This window comes from Syngnathus typhle, linkage group LG13, assembly GCF_033458585.1.
Source record: "Syngnathus typhle isolate RoL2023-S1 ecotype Sweden linkage group LG13, RoL_Styp_1.0, whole genome shotgun sequence".
In the NCBI taxonomy this organism is placed as follows: domain Eukaryota; kingdom Metazoa; phylum Chordata; class Actinopteri; order Syngnathiformes; family Syngnathidae; genus Syngnathus; species Syngnathus typhle.
The window spans coordinates 9998321-10010808 of NC_083750.1; the positions used below are offsets into that span (position 1 = coordinate 9998321).

Here is a 12488-nt window from a genome sequence, read left to right on the forward strand (position 1 = left end):
CCCTCTCTCTGCTTTTTCATTTTGTGTGCGTGCGTGTGTCCAGCTGGATGCGAAACAAAATGCTGCTCGCCCGCTGCATGAATGTAAATACATGTTACTGGCTTTGTTTTTTTACACAGATGACAACGTCTTTACAACATTCAGTACTTATAAAATCATCCTCAGAATATAATTATCTTGAGTAAACTGTTTTCTCAGTCTTTTTAAAAGAATGCATAGGAAAAAAACATCACAATGTAGTAGATAAAAAAAGTTGCAATTGAAAAATTAAAAAACAAACAAACTTAAATTCATTTTGGTCACTTCAGTTGGTAGGCTTCATTTTTTAAACTATATTTTTTGGTTATTTTATTTGTATTTATTTTAGCGTAAGCTTAAGCCATCAAGCCATCAAACCAAAACGTTAAGCTTAAGCCTTCAGCCATCAAACCAAAGGGTTCAAGTACAATAAATTGTACTATTTTATGACTTGGTGACGCAATAGCGGCCAACCCCGTGCACATTGTCCGCTCAGTTCATTGGCACGGTGGTACCCGGTCGGCGCATGTTAAAGTCAGCCAAAGAGGGTTACCGTCATCCTCTCGAAGGCACGCAAAACAACCACTTATCAACACCGGCCGTGTCTCCCAAGCGGTGCTCAGTGATTAACAATGGAAGGCTATCAGCTGGATTGATTCCTTCAAATCTCTCTTGATCCTCTCAAACGCTTCAAACTTATGCTCTGTTAAGGCTCTTTGGGCTTTTTTTTTTTTTTTTTTAACTTTCTATCCTCTTAAGTGGCCAGACAGAACGAGAGCAATGCAAAAAGTAGGATTCGATGGATGAATCAGATCACAGGAATCATGGATGGATGATGACGATGATAATGAGGGTTGAAGATGATGATGGGAGACACAGGAATTAGCAAACTTGTTAAATGGGTCCAAATGTAAAATTAATCCAGGCCAAAAAAAAAAAAAGCTTTTAAAATCCGTCAAATAAAATATGGGTCTCTAATAAGTAGACAAAACAAATCCGCTGATGGCCATTTTATATATTGACCGTTTGTGATTCGGGTGAGCCTTGAACTCATGGAGTTTAAAATAAATAAATAAAAGAAGTATAACATGTATCAGTAAAGTCAACATTAAAGTCAAGTAAAAACAAAAACAATAATCCGATTCCATTTTTGTTTTCGGGAATCTTCACTTTCTTTCTTTTCATCCCCAGAAACCGGATTTTAGGTTTCGACATCGGTGTTTGAGCAGATGACAACATGTTGCTGCTTGGCATCAACTTAAAAACACACATAACTAATTATTATTATAAAAAAAAAAAATGTTCTGTAAATCCCCCATAATCTTCAATCTTCAGACAAAAAGAGGACGTAAGCAAAAACAAATTTAGTTCCTCAATTTGGCCTTACATGTTCAGCCCTCGAGGAAAAAAATATTTCAAACCTAAATCGAAAATATCCTTAGTGGTGAGTAATTACTTGAGAATCCCACAACCTTACGCTATTACATGTGTTCTTTGCAATAACATGTTTTTCTCACTGTATTATTTGTAGGAAAGTGACACAAGTTCTAAAACCTTAAAAGGATTTTGGAAGATTAAATCCAAATTATTATCCCACGGTTGAGCGTATTTGTTCCCTCATGACGCGGTTGTCTTAAGTGTGGCATAGCTCAAAATATTTTGTGTGTGTGTGTGTAGTATATATATATATATATATATATATATATATATATATATATATATATATATATATATATATATGTATATTAAATATATATATATTAAATATAAACAACATGACTTATAGAGTGAAAGTTTGTTCGTTATTTCAGATGGAAACTCGAGTCCAATTAATGGCGTGCCTGACAGAAATGGCCGCTCCAACGATTCGCTGTGCTGGTCGGAGGTGACGCCCGAGGGCTCGCCGCAGTACAAGGGCACCACGGCAGAAATGTATGACGACGAAGACGCACAGGATGACCAAAGTCAGGACCGGCTAAGCGGGTCGTCGTCCCCGCGTAGCCCGAGGGAACTCGGCTGGGCCTTCTCTGCCAAAGCAAACGGCTTGAGTCCCTCCAGAAGCTGTGACGACCCTTCACCCCTGAAGGAAGATGCTCACCTGGATCTGAGTAGAGGCCTTTTCCAGAGATACAGGGCGGAGGAGGTAGAGGAGGAGGGGGACAGTGACTCGGAGGTAGAGAGGCCTCCCAGGTTGGAGGGCTGGGCGCTGGACCACCTCCACCAGCGAGGCCTGGAAGTGAGCCGCAGCAGAGTCAATTTCAGTCTGTTGGAGCAGGCCATCGCCCTGCAGACGGAGCAGAGGCAAGTCCTGCATCACGCATACCGCGAGATGGATCGCTTCCTCATGGAGCAGATGACCAGTGAGCGGCGACATCATCGCATGATGGAAATGGACAACAGGCTCAGCTACCATTCAGGCAAAGGTAAAACTGATGTTCCTATTTCTAGGCAAATCTCAGCTCTGTCTGTCAAAGCCACCAAAATCACAATCAACCCCTTGCGCCACAACTTAGACCTGCTTTTAGCTGGTCTAAAATCAGGTCTGATTTCTCTCACCAATTTGACAAGTGGGACAGTACTCTTGACTATTTGATTTGACTTTGATTTGTTGCCAGAAATTGCTCAATGTTTTATATTTTTATATCAAAAAGCAGGTTGTCCAGCCCCACAGAAAAGAAATGGTCATCCATTGTGTGCTCATAAAGCAGCAAAGAGAATTATAAAAAGAAATGGAGAGGAAGCCGAGCTTGAAATCCTCTTAAATACTTTGGCAACAAGTCAAGTCATACATAAAACAGACTTATGATAATAATACAACTGAATAGCGACTACTCCCAATATTGGATTTTGATAGGAATCAAGTGGATATTTAACCATGACCATAAGTCTTAAATCCTGCTAAAGTACCTCTCATGTTTCCCCGGGATTCTTCAAATGACCGTGGCTAAATGTGTAATCCTCCATGTAATCTTTCTATGGTCGGGCATTAAGAAGTGTGTTCAACTACAGCCTTAACTAAAATGACAGCTTAATAGATGCTTTTTATATAAAAAAAATGAAAAAGTGTCCAGCTTTGCATGATATTTCAATCTCTTGGCCCGCGAATAATACGAGTCCAATATGACCTTACTATCATTTTTGTATTGTACCTATCGTAAATTGGTGTAGCAGAATTTCTTTGTATTCAATCAACAAATGTTTCCCCAGACTCTCCGCGGACGGACAAGAGGGACATCAAGTGTCCCACGCCGGGCTGCAATGGCACGGGTCACGTGACCGGACTGTACCCTCATCACAGGAGTTTGTCCGGGTGTCCTCATAAAGTGCGAGTTCCTCCAGAGAGTGAGTATTGCAAACTTCATTAGGTCCACTTGTTTTTTTGATTGACACCGCCACAGATGCAGTAGAACACTTTGAAGCTTTTTTTGATTGAGTCCATGTAGTTTTCATTTCATTGATTTATTTTGATTGAGTCCATGTAGTTTTCATTTCATTTCGTTCATTATTTATTCACAAAGTGTTTATTTTATTTTTATGGAGCGAAAAAAAATGGAATTAAGTTCAAACGTGTGACTTTAACGAATAACTTTAAGGATTTGTCTGTCTCCTCTGTCATGTGCATTGAAGTCTCGTTACATTTTGTATTTCTCCCCCAACACACACACACACTGGCGATTGTTAAGACATTCCGACAAAACTCCACAAACATTGGACATTAAAGCGTCATGTTACAAAAGCAACAGGAAAAGTAATTAACTTTTCTTGCTTTCTCGTGTAGGCAGTGTTTGCAAATCAAAGGCTCTAGCTAGTATGCTATTGAACAAAATAAATAAGGCAAGTCCAGGCAACTAATTGGAGGACGAGGCGGGCGAGAGAAAAGAAGTTTCTAAGGATTGTACGGCAGCCCGAAACAACGCTTTTCTTTTGAAGAATATAATCAGCCGTCGTCTTTTCTTTGCACTAAGCTATTTACGTTGCGGCCACTTTGTCGCTCTCTCTCGTACGCTGCCGAGCGCTTCCATAAATCAACAGTGAATGTTCACTGCTGTTTATATTCATCTTATAAACATTTAGTGTGACGCTTGCAAATTCAACATTGTCGACCTTGGAATTGTTTTATTTCCATTTGGCAATCTTATTTAATTATATCACTGTTTAATTAGTTTTTGGAAAAAAAAAAAGCGCACAAAACAGACTTCTAACCGACTAAGGATGATTATGTTGTAAGAATTTACATATTAATCGTCATTTTTTTATTCATTAATTAACTGGAAGAAACTCTCGAAACTCGTTTTTAACTTGCCAAATATGGTTCTTGAGGTTCTTTTCATAATTCTGAAGGGTTTTTCTGGTTCAACTTTATTTAGAAAAGTCATGCTGGTTAGCTTCTAGCAACATCCAGAGCAATCTATTTCATTTACATTAGCTAGATGACCTCAATTGAGATGATGTCATCATTATTCCAATTTTTTTTTTTTATGCTGTGGGATTGTTCAAAGGTAAAATGGGTGCCTCGGCCCAATCGAGAACAATGAGCTCCGTGAGGTCATCACAATGACCTCACAGGCTCCATTTTTGATCTCCACTTTACGTTAACAAGTACGGTTTCCGAAAAAGAGATAACGTTGACGTTCCTCTCTCTGGTTCTCATGTAGTCTTGGCCATGCACGAGAACGTCCTCAAGTGTCCCACTCCTGGTTGCACGGGGAGAGGCCATGTCAACAGCAACCGTAGCACCCACCGGAGGTAAATAAGAATGATCAAGAATAATCATCTTCCATTTCGGAGAGTCGTTAGATTGTCGGCCATTGGCTCACACTATTTGATTGTCTTCCCAGTCTGTCGGGCTGCCCCATCGCCGCTGCGGTGAAAATCTCCAAACCTCAGGACGAAAGCCTGAAAAGCAGACAAACGCCCGATCGCTCGCCGAGGTACGCGCCGTGCCAGCCGACATTAAGGGAGGGGGAGAAGATACGTAGTGGGGGTTGGGGGTTCTCGTGCAAGTTAAGCTGTGCAAAAAAAGTGATAAACACTCTTGTTGTGTTTTATTGAGCGATCCCTACAGAACATGCAGTCTGTCGCAAGCTCCATCCACTCGATTAGGAATGATAAAAGAGCAGAACTCTTTGTTCCCGCTGGATTTATCACGGGCAGGATGCCCACTCCCGCTATATTAATTAGTCTGGCAACCTGGCCGCCGCATCCACGCCATCAAATCCCAGACTATGTGTACAACACCAACAGACAAAAAAAAAAAATAGCTTGCTTTTACCCCAGCCCCAGCCGTTTGGAATTTTCTTGTCGCACCTGGGGTCGTGAGTCTGCTCCAGAAACTTTCAACTGAGCTAGTTCAACTTTCAAGGATGCGATAGTGCAAGAATAAAGTTGCGATATTCAGAGGAACAATGTCAGCATTTTAGGAGGATATATTGCAATAAGCCTTTATTCAGTTCAAGAGAACAAAGTCACAATGTTTGCAGGAAATAGTCAGATTTTTACAGATTTTCACAATTTTTAGAGGGAAAATATCAAAATATCACAAAGATGCATTTGTAGTATAGATAACTGAGACTGAAGATAAAAATGTTAATGTAATTTTATAATGTCACTTCTGCTGTATAATTTTCTGCTGTGAAAATAGTTGCATTATAATGAGAGGAAGCTTAAAATATTAACAATTGAATTAAAATTATTATTAAAATATTCTGAGGAAAATGTGGCCTATTTACGACATTTTAATTTTATTTCATAACTGTTGCGTCAACATCTCGACTGTTTAAAAAAAAAAAAAAAAGTTTCCCAAAACAACGCTAAACGTTACGTGAGCCTCATCTGCCCTTTGTTCCGTCTCCGCTCGCAGGGTGGTGGGCCTGGTCAAGAAATTTGACCTGAGCCAGCTCAACTACCGCCTGGCTCACCCGATGGCCGCCCTGCAGAGCAGCCTGGCCAAGGACATGGACAAGTACAGTCGGATCCGCTTCGACTACGCCAGCTTCGACGCACAGGTCTTCGGAAAGCAGCCGCTCAACGGCGCCGGCAACGATGTCGAAGTCTCGCACCATCCCGACTGTACGTTGACTCACAAGAGCAAAAACATATTTTGTTTGATTTAACCATATTCAGAACTTCGGTGACTGAAAAGCAAAGCGTTGAGAGTCCCCGTTATCAAATTACGCCAATGCAGTCAATGAATGGGTGAACGACAAATATAATTTCTTGGGTTACCCGGAGACCGATGCACCACTTTAATGAAGATATTGCTCAACCAATATCTTAATTGAACATCACGCTATGTGCTTAATGCTCGTTAATAGCGCCACATGCGCCCCTTTTGATGGTTTGTCGTCCAGCATCTTATCACTACATTTGCTTGGAACACCTGCTGTCTCTGCAACTGAATTATTCACCATCCATTTTTGTCATCTATTTCTCGATTAAAAAAAAAAAAAAAAAAAAAAAAATAGCACCCCAGCAGTATCATCCTGGCTTCCTGGCGGCTCCAGGTGCCCGCTTGCCTACCTCCGATCAGCACAGCCCACCGGCGAGTCACTTGAAGCAAGAAGACGGCGGCCCCCAAAGCGCCGCCACGGCCGCCATCCTCAACCTCTCCACTCGCTACCGACACGGCGGCGAGACGGCGGCCGCTCGGCCCCTGGCAACCTCTACAAAGGTAATCAAATCAGACCACTCGGGGGGGGGGGGAAAAAGAGGTGTTTAATGTGCTCATTCGAAAGCAACTCTGATTTGTGTATAAAAAGGGAAGACATCAAAAGAGAGATGTTGGCAAAGACTGAGAGCTCAGGTAGCAAAAAATGACAAATAAATTAAAAAAACAAAAAGGAGGGCGCCTCATGCTTAAATGTACACAAAAGCGATTTGGACATCTGGTGTTGAAGATGAATATCCGAATATTAAGACATTAAAGTGAGACTGAAATGCAACTTTTGAAACAATTTTTTAGCTCCACCATGTGTTTGAGCCGCACACGCTCGCCCCTCCCCAAATTCGTCGTCCAGACATTTCATACTTGGAAAAGTATGCGAGGCGGTTGCGTAACATCACCAATGGCATCACCTTCCATACTGTACGATGATGATTCAAAGCTGCCATTGCACACCTACACCGTCTTCAGCTCCCTGGCCCGCGACTGAGCTGACGAGGTGCCTCACCCCCTCCCCTCCCCTCCCACCACCGCCACTCAATGTCAATGAATTAAACAGTGTTAGCAAGTTGATCATCTGCTCCCGTTTTGCAGCTTAGTTGTCTTCTCTGCGGGCGCAGAAAATAAAGAACAGCTTTCCTGTCTGGAAGCTTTGGCCGAGAAGCGCTGCCGTATTTAGAGGGCTATATGCAACAACATATCTGCATATGTACGGTACACTCTCCAATATGGCGCCCCACGCTTTCTGTACTTAAAGAAAATGATATGTCTAATTTTCATGTCGTACCATCCAGGACACGCTGGGATTATTCTATTCGACCCGTCCAAAGAAATGATTCAAAATGATTCAAAAATAAAAACACAAACAGTACTTGGTTGAGTTTTTTAATTTTATGAAGAAATAAATAGGAAGATGACATAGAAGTCACACCTTAAATTGCATTTTTGCAATTTTATTCTTTTATGATGATGACTTTTTTCAATGACAAAATGTCGTGATTCGACATTAGTTGCACACAAAAAACAACAACACATCTGTCAACTGGGGCAAACTTTTTTTTACTGTAAAGCTTTTGAATTTTTGCTTTAATAATGATGACCTAGAATCTGACACGATACACACACATTCATACAACCTCCCTCTTCTGGTGCCATCTTGATTGTGTGTCCTAGAAAACACATTGACACAGCTGTCAATGTAAAAACTACATGTAACACACACGCAGATGAGTCATTCTTATTATTGTTGTGTACCTCACACTTGACCTGATGTTTTGATTTTTTTCACTCTTCCTGCAGGGCATGCACATAGAGGTCGATGAAAACGGAACCTTAGACCTGAGCATGAAGAAAAGTAAGGAGAGCGTCCATCCCAAAGCGCCTTCGGACGAGCAAGCGCACGCGGAGGCGCTGGGGGCAGGGGCCAAAGGCTGCGGCGGCGTGCTGATAAGCCCCGCCTTCTACCATCAGCTGTGCGATAGGGACGCCTGGGACGGCCCCGTCCCTCTCAACTTTAGCCAAGCGCACGTTTTACATGACAACGAGGTAACGTCCTGTCAACAAAAGGTGGAATGACTTGTTTGTTAAAAAGAAAAATAATAATTCATAATATTAGGTATTTTCTTAAATGTACAAATTTACTGTCACGGAATTACAACTTCATGATCGTTACAATTATGCATTTTTTTCATGTATATTACAACTTGAGTTTGTAGTTATAATTTCATCCTTATTTTTTTTATTTAAAAAATTATTTAATTATTGAAAAAAAACAAAAAATGATTTGCTCAATCATCCATAATGATGTTTTTCAATTTTTCTACATGAATTCTTAAAATATTTAACAGGTTAGCAAGTCGCTCAGCAATAATATAAATCTTATTTTGTCTTCTAAATCCATTAACAGACCTATAATATCAAAAAAGAAAAATAATCCTGCCATTAAAATATATCACATGTACTTATCAGTTCCCTTTTTTAAACAAAGGCATCATTCACAAGAATTTGCATGCTCATTGGCCTCAATGTTTTCTAATCTGGGCTTTAAGGCTTTTGTTTTCTTTTAATTTCTCTCATTTGTTGATGATATCCAGCACATGTGACCTGCTTTCTTTCTATACAACATCTGGTGACTCCTGTCTGGAGTGAAGGGGGGGGGGATCCATACCTCATGATAAATATCATCTGGATTAAGTGTAACTCTAAATGGATGTATGGTTTGCTAGAGTATAAATATCGTAAAGCATAATCTCTTTGCCTCGCACTCTAACCTCGAGGTTTGTCTTTTAAGAGTATTATTATGCCAGGGATTGATTAATTAGTAACTTTCAGCGATATCATGTTGTCTTTTTTGGGGGGAAAGCAGGAAGAATTGGATCAAGTCAGCATGGAGGAGCAACACTACCAAGGCGAGGCGGGCATGCTGAAGGCCAAGATGCTCCTACGAGAGTCTAAGAAAGAGCTTCTGAGGTACGTCGGGGTGTCAGAAAACAACTTTGCTCAACAGAACCGCCGTGCCTAACGTGAGCTTATCTGACAGATGGTGGCTCGGAATAAATAGGTGACTTCCCAAGGCTTTAAGCGCGCAAGACAGACAGACGGACGCATATGAAATGGTGCAAAAGTTTTAGGCCACCGTGAGCTTTTAGTCTCAATGACCTTTTTTTTTTTCCCAGCACACACGCAGTTAGCAGGTGACCCAAAAAACTAGATCAGCACAAAACTTTGGAGCAGCAAATAAATGTGTGTGCGTCACGTTGTAACTGGTATGTCCGCAGGTTCATGTGGCCTGAAAGGGAATGTGTCACTTTGAAAAGTGAGTTGTTGTTTTTTTTGGTGCCTCTACTAGATGGAGTGCATGCTCTGCAGAGCCGCGTTAGTAGGACCCTTTAGTTTGGACCCTCACTGACACTAGCGGACGTCATTAAAAAAAAAAACATGCGGCTTTTCTTACTAAATGTACTAACCCCACTCCACCAGCCTGCCTCCTCTTCCTCCTCCTCTTCCTCCAAAGGGAGGCTTCTCCGGGTGGTCGGCAGGTTGTCCTCCTAATGCGTGTACGAAATGTTGTGTGCCCTCCCGCAGCTGTCCGACCCCGGGCTGTGACGGCAGCGGCCACGTGACGGGGAATTATGCATCGCATCGGAGGTAATTAATCACTCTCGTTAGCATTGGCCGACACCTAGCATGAGACATCACACATGCTTTCCTTCTAGAAGACGTGACCCCACCCCAAAAAAAACTACTTTTTTCTTATTACACAACAATTCGAACTCACTCAATTCTCTCCAAAATGATGACTATGTCTTGCAACTTCAATATCTTTCACTTTTTTTTTCTTTCTTGCCATAAATCAACTTTTAGTAATTGACAACAAACCTGAAAGGAACTTTGCCCAAGGGATTGAAAATAAAACCCCAGATTACAAGCACTTGACGGATATTTGCAAACAAATAAAAGCACGTATGTGCGTTTAAGATGCTTGAATGCAACAGTGTGATCAAAGAGTGCACCGAGATGACTGTTAGCTCTTTATCCTCACCGCAGCGTTTCTGGATGTCCCCTGGCTGACAAGACACTCAAGTCGCTGATGGCAGCCAACTCTCAGGAACTCAAGTACGTATTTAAAACACGGCCATTGTTGTTATTGTTATTGTGGTGGTTGTTGTTATTGGAGGACTTGACACCTCAGAACAAGCTGGTTCTGCTCCGCCCTTGCCTCTCTTTAGGATGCATATTTTTTTTTTTTTGCCATGTTACTTAGCAGCAAGTTTTTGGCATTTGCAGCGGCGGTTATTTGCATGATGAGAATGTTGTGCGTGTGTGTGTGCGTGTGTGTGTCGGCTGCGCAGGTGCCCAACACCTGGTTGTGATGGATCCGGACACGTGACGGGGAACTATGCGTCGCACAGAAGGTAGCCATGGCCGAGGGGCTGCGGAAACACGCACGGCAAGCGCGAAACACATTTGTCGGATGCGTGACATGGGAGCAGATGGTGAAAGTCTCACTCTGTGTCGCAAACACGCTGTACTTTTTACATCTCACTTCTTCTGCTGTTTTTTGAATTGATTTATTCGGGGGAGACCAAACGGTCAGAATGTTACGAGAAGTCGACAGTGTTTTCATTTGTTTGGATTTTGGACTAATAATGACAATTTCTGGATCATATTACCAATAAAATGACCAATTTCATCTCAAATTCCGAATATAAATTGTTTTCTCATAGATTTGACTTTTGTCATGTTATGTTACATTTTGCTTCTAAAAATCTTTGTAAAATGAAGTGGTGTACAACTGAGCAGTTAGCATAAGCTAGCTCTGTTAGCCAACACTTGTTTATCCGACAAAACTCGGTGCAGCTCTGCTTACCTTTGACCTTTGCCATGGGGTGGAGTGATAGGGGGCGTCGCACTTATGAGGGATGCAGGCATTGCTCCATGGCAATGTTGTCCGGCTCTGGATCTTCACTCAGCCTAATTAATCATGTTATGAGCCAAGACATTAGTTTAATAATCTTGTAAAATAGGCAGATTAAAAAAAATCGGAGAGGCAATCCTCAGACCCAACTGTTTGTGTACGAGTCATTGAAAAGTAGCCAACATTTTATTGGGGTAATATGTCCCCTTTAAATGTGCTGTTGTTCTTTTGCAGCCTGTCAGGATGTCCACGTGCCAGAAAAGGAGGTTTAAAGCTCACCCCCAGCAAGGAGGACAAAGATGAGCAAGAGCTTAAGTAAGACATTTCTCGCTTTAGTCGCTCTTGTTTTCCTGGCTGTCACCAAGAAAAAAAAAAAAAGTGTCACGCTTCTACAGCCTTTGCATACCTGCGGGCCATCAAGTTGCACAAAGAAAATCAGCAGCTTTTGTGCTCACATTAGTGAATTACTTTCCCAGGATTAGTGCGCTGTGATGTGTTTTGTGGGATTTGAAAGAGAATATCAGGCTTATCATTCGCTCGCCCGCTCGCTCGCTCACCCGCTTTGAGTGCTTTCTTTGTAATTATGTGAAGAAAACGTCGCCGGCGGCCTCATCGTCCAAAACAATCATGTAATTGACACGTGAGCCTTTGTGGACCTGTACATCTGGACGCAGATTTTTAATTACTAATGCATCAGCTTATAGGCATTAAACGGGTATGGATCTCGTACACATTAGGGGGGGCCCCCATATGGCGCCACCCTTTTGGGTCTACCTGTGTGTAGTTGTTTGGTTCATCGCACAATGTTGCAAAGTGGTACACCCGCTTCAAAATGGATATTTTGTGCAACCACTTGATCAAATAAAATGGAGAAAATTCAACATATTGTTGTCAGTCTAGCCAGATCAAAGCAACAACTTACTGTACAGTGTCTTTATTCTCAGAAATAATAGTTTCTATTTGTAAATGTGTGGTTTTATACATGTGTATAATATTTCAAATATTGCTTTTCTTAACTGACTTTTTATTCTCTTGCAATTGGGCAGCTTTTTTCATTCGCCTTAATATTTCAGCTATTGCTTCTAATGCTTGTAACATTACAACTTTTTCCTTCTTAAATCAGATTTGCGTTGTCAACATTGTCAATTTATATTCTTAAAAGTTCAGCTTTTTCCTTGGATTTCTTTTCATAAATTACCCAAGTTTTCATGAAAAAAGTGTCTTAAAAAAATAGATTTTTTTTATTCTTGTAATTTTGCTAGTTTAGTATTTTAGTTTTTTTTTTTAATATATATTACTAAAATGATTACTTATTTCACTTTTACAAAGTCAAATTGTGTAATTGGTGTCACCCCATTCCTGAACGACATGTGACAAAACAACAACAACAAA

General features: G+C 41.2%; 1 protein-coding gene across 1 annotated transcript in view; it reads left to right on the forward strand.

Annotated features, from left to right (window-relative positions):
- The window catches only part of st18 (ST18 C2H2C-type zinc finger transcription factor), a 30337-nt gene that overhangs the window by 14271 nt on the left and 3578 nt on the right, over positions 1-12488 (forward strand). The window contains exons 6-17 of the mRNA XM_061295556.1: positions 1830-2441; positions 3226-3360; positions 4674-4764; positions 4857-4958; positions 5879-6087; positions 6483-6688; positions 7979-8224; positions 9042-9148; positions 9764-9826; positions 10226-10294; positions 10531-10593; positions 11331-11411. Of these exons, the coding sequence (XP_061151540.1) occupies positions 1830-2441; positions 3226-3360; positions 4674-4764; positions 4857-4958; positions 5879-6087; positions 6483-6688; positions 7979-8224; positions 9042-9148; positions 9764-9826; positions 10226-10294; positions 10531-10593; positions 11331-11411 (1984 nt within the window). The remainder of the gene's footprint in view (positions 1-1829; positions 2442-3225; positions 3361-4673; positions 4765-4856; positions 4959-5878; positions 6088-6482; positions 6689-7978; positions 8225-9041; positions 9149-9763; positions 9827-10225; positions 10295-10530; positions 10594-11330; positions 11412-12488) is intronic.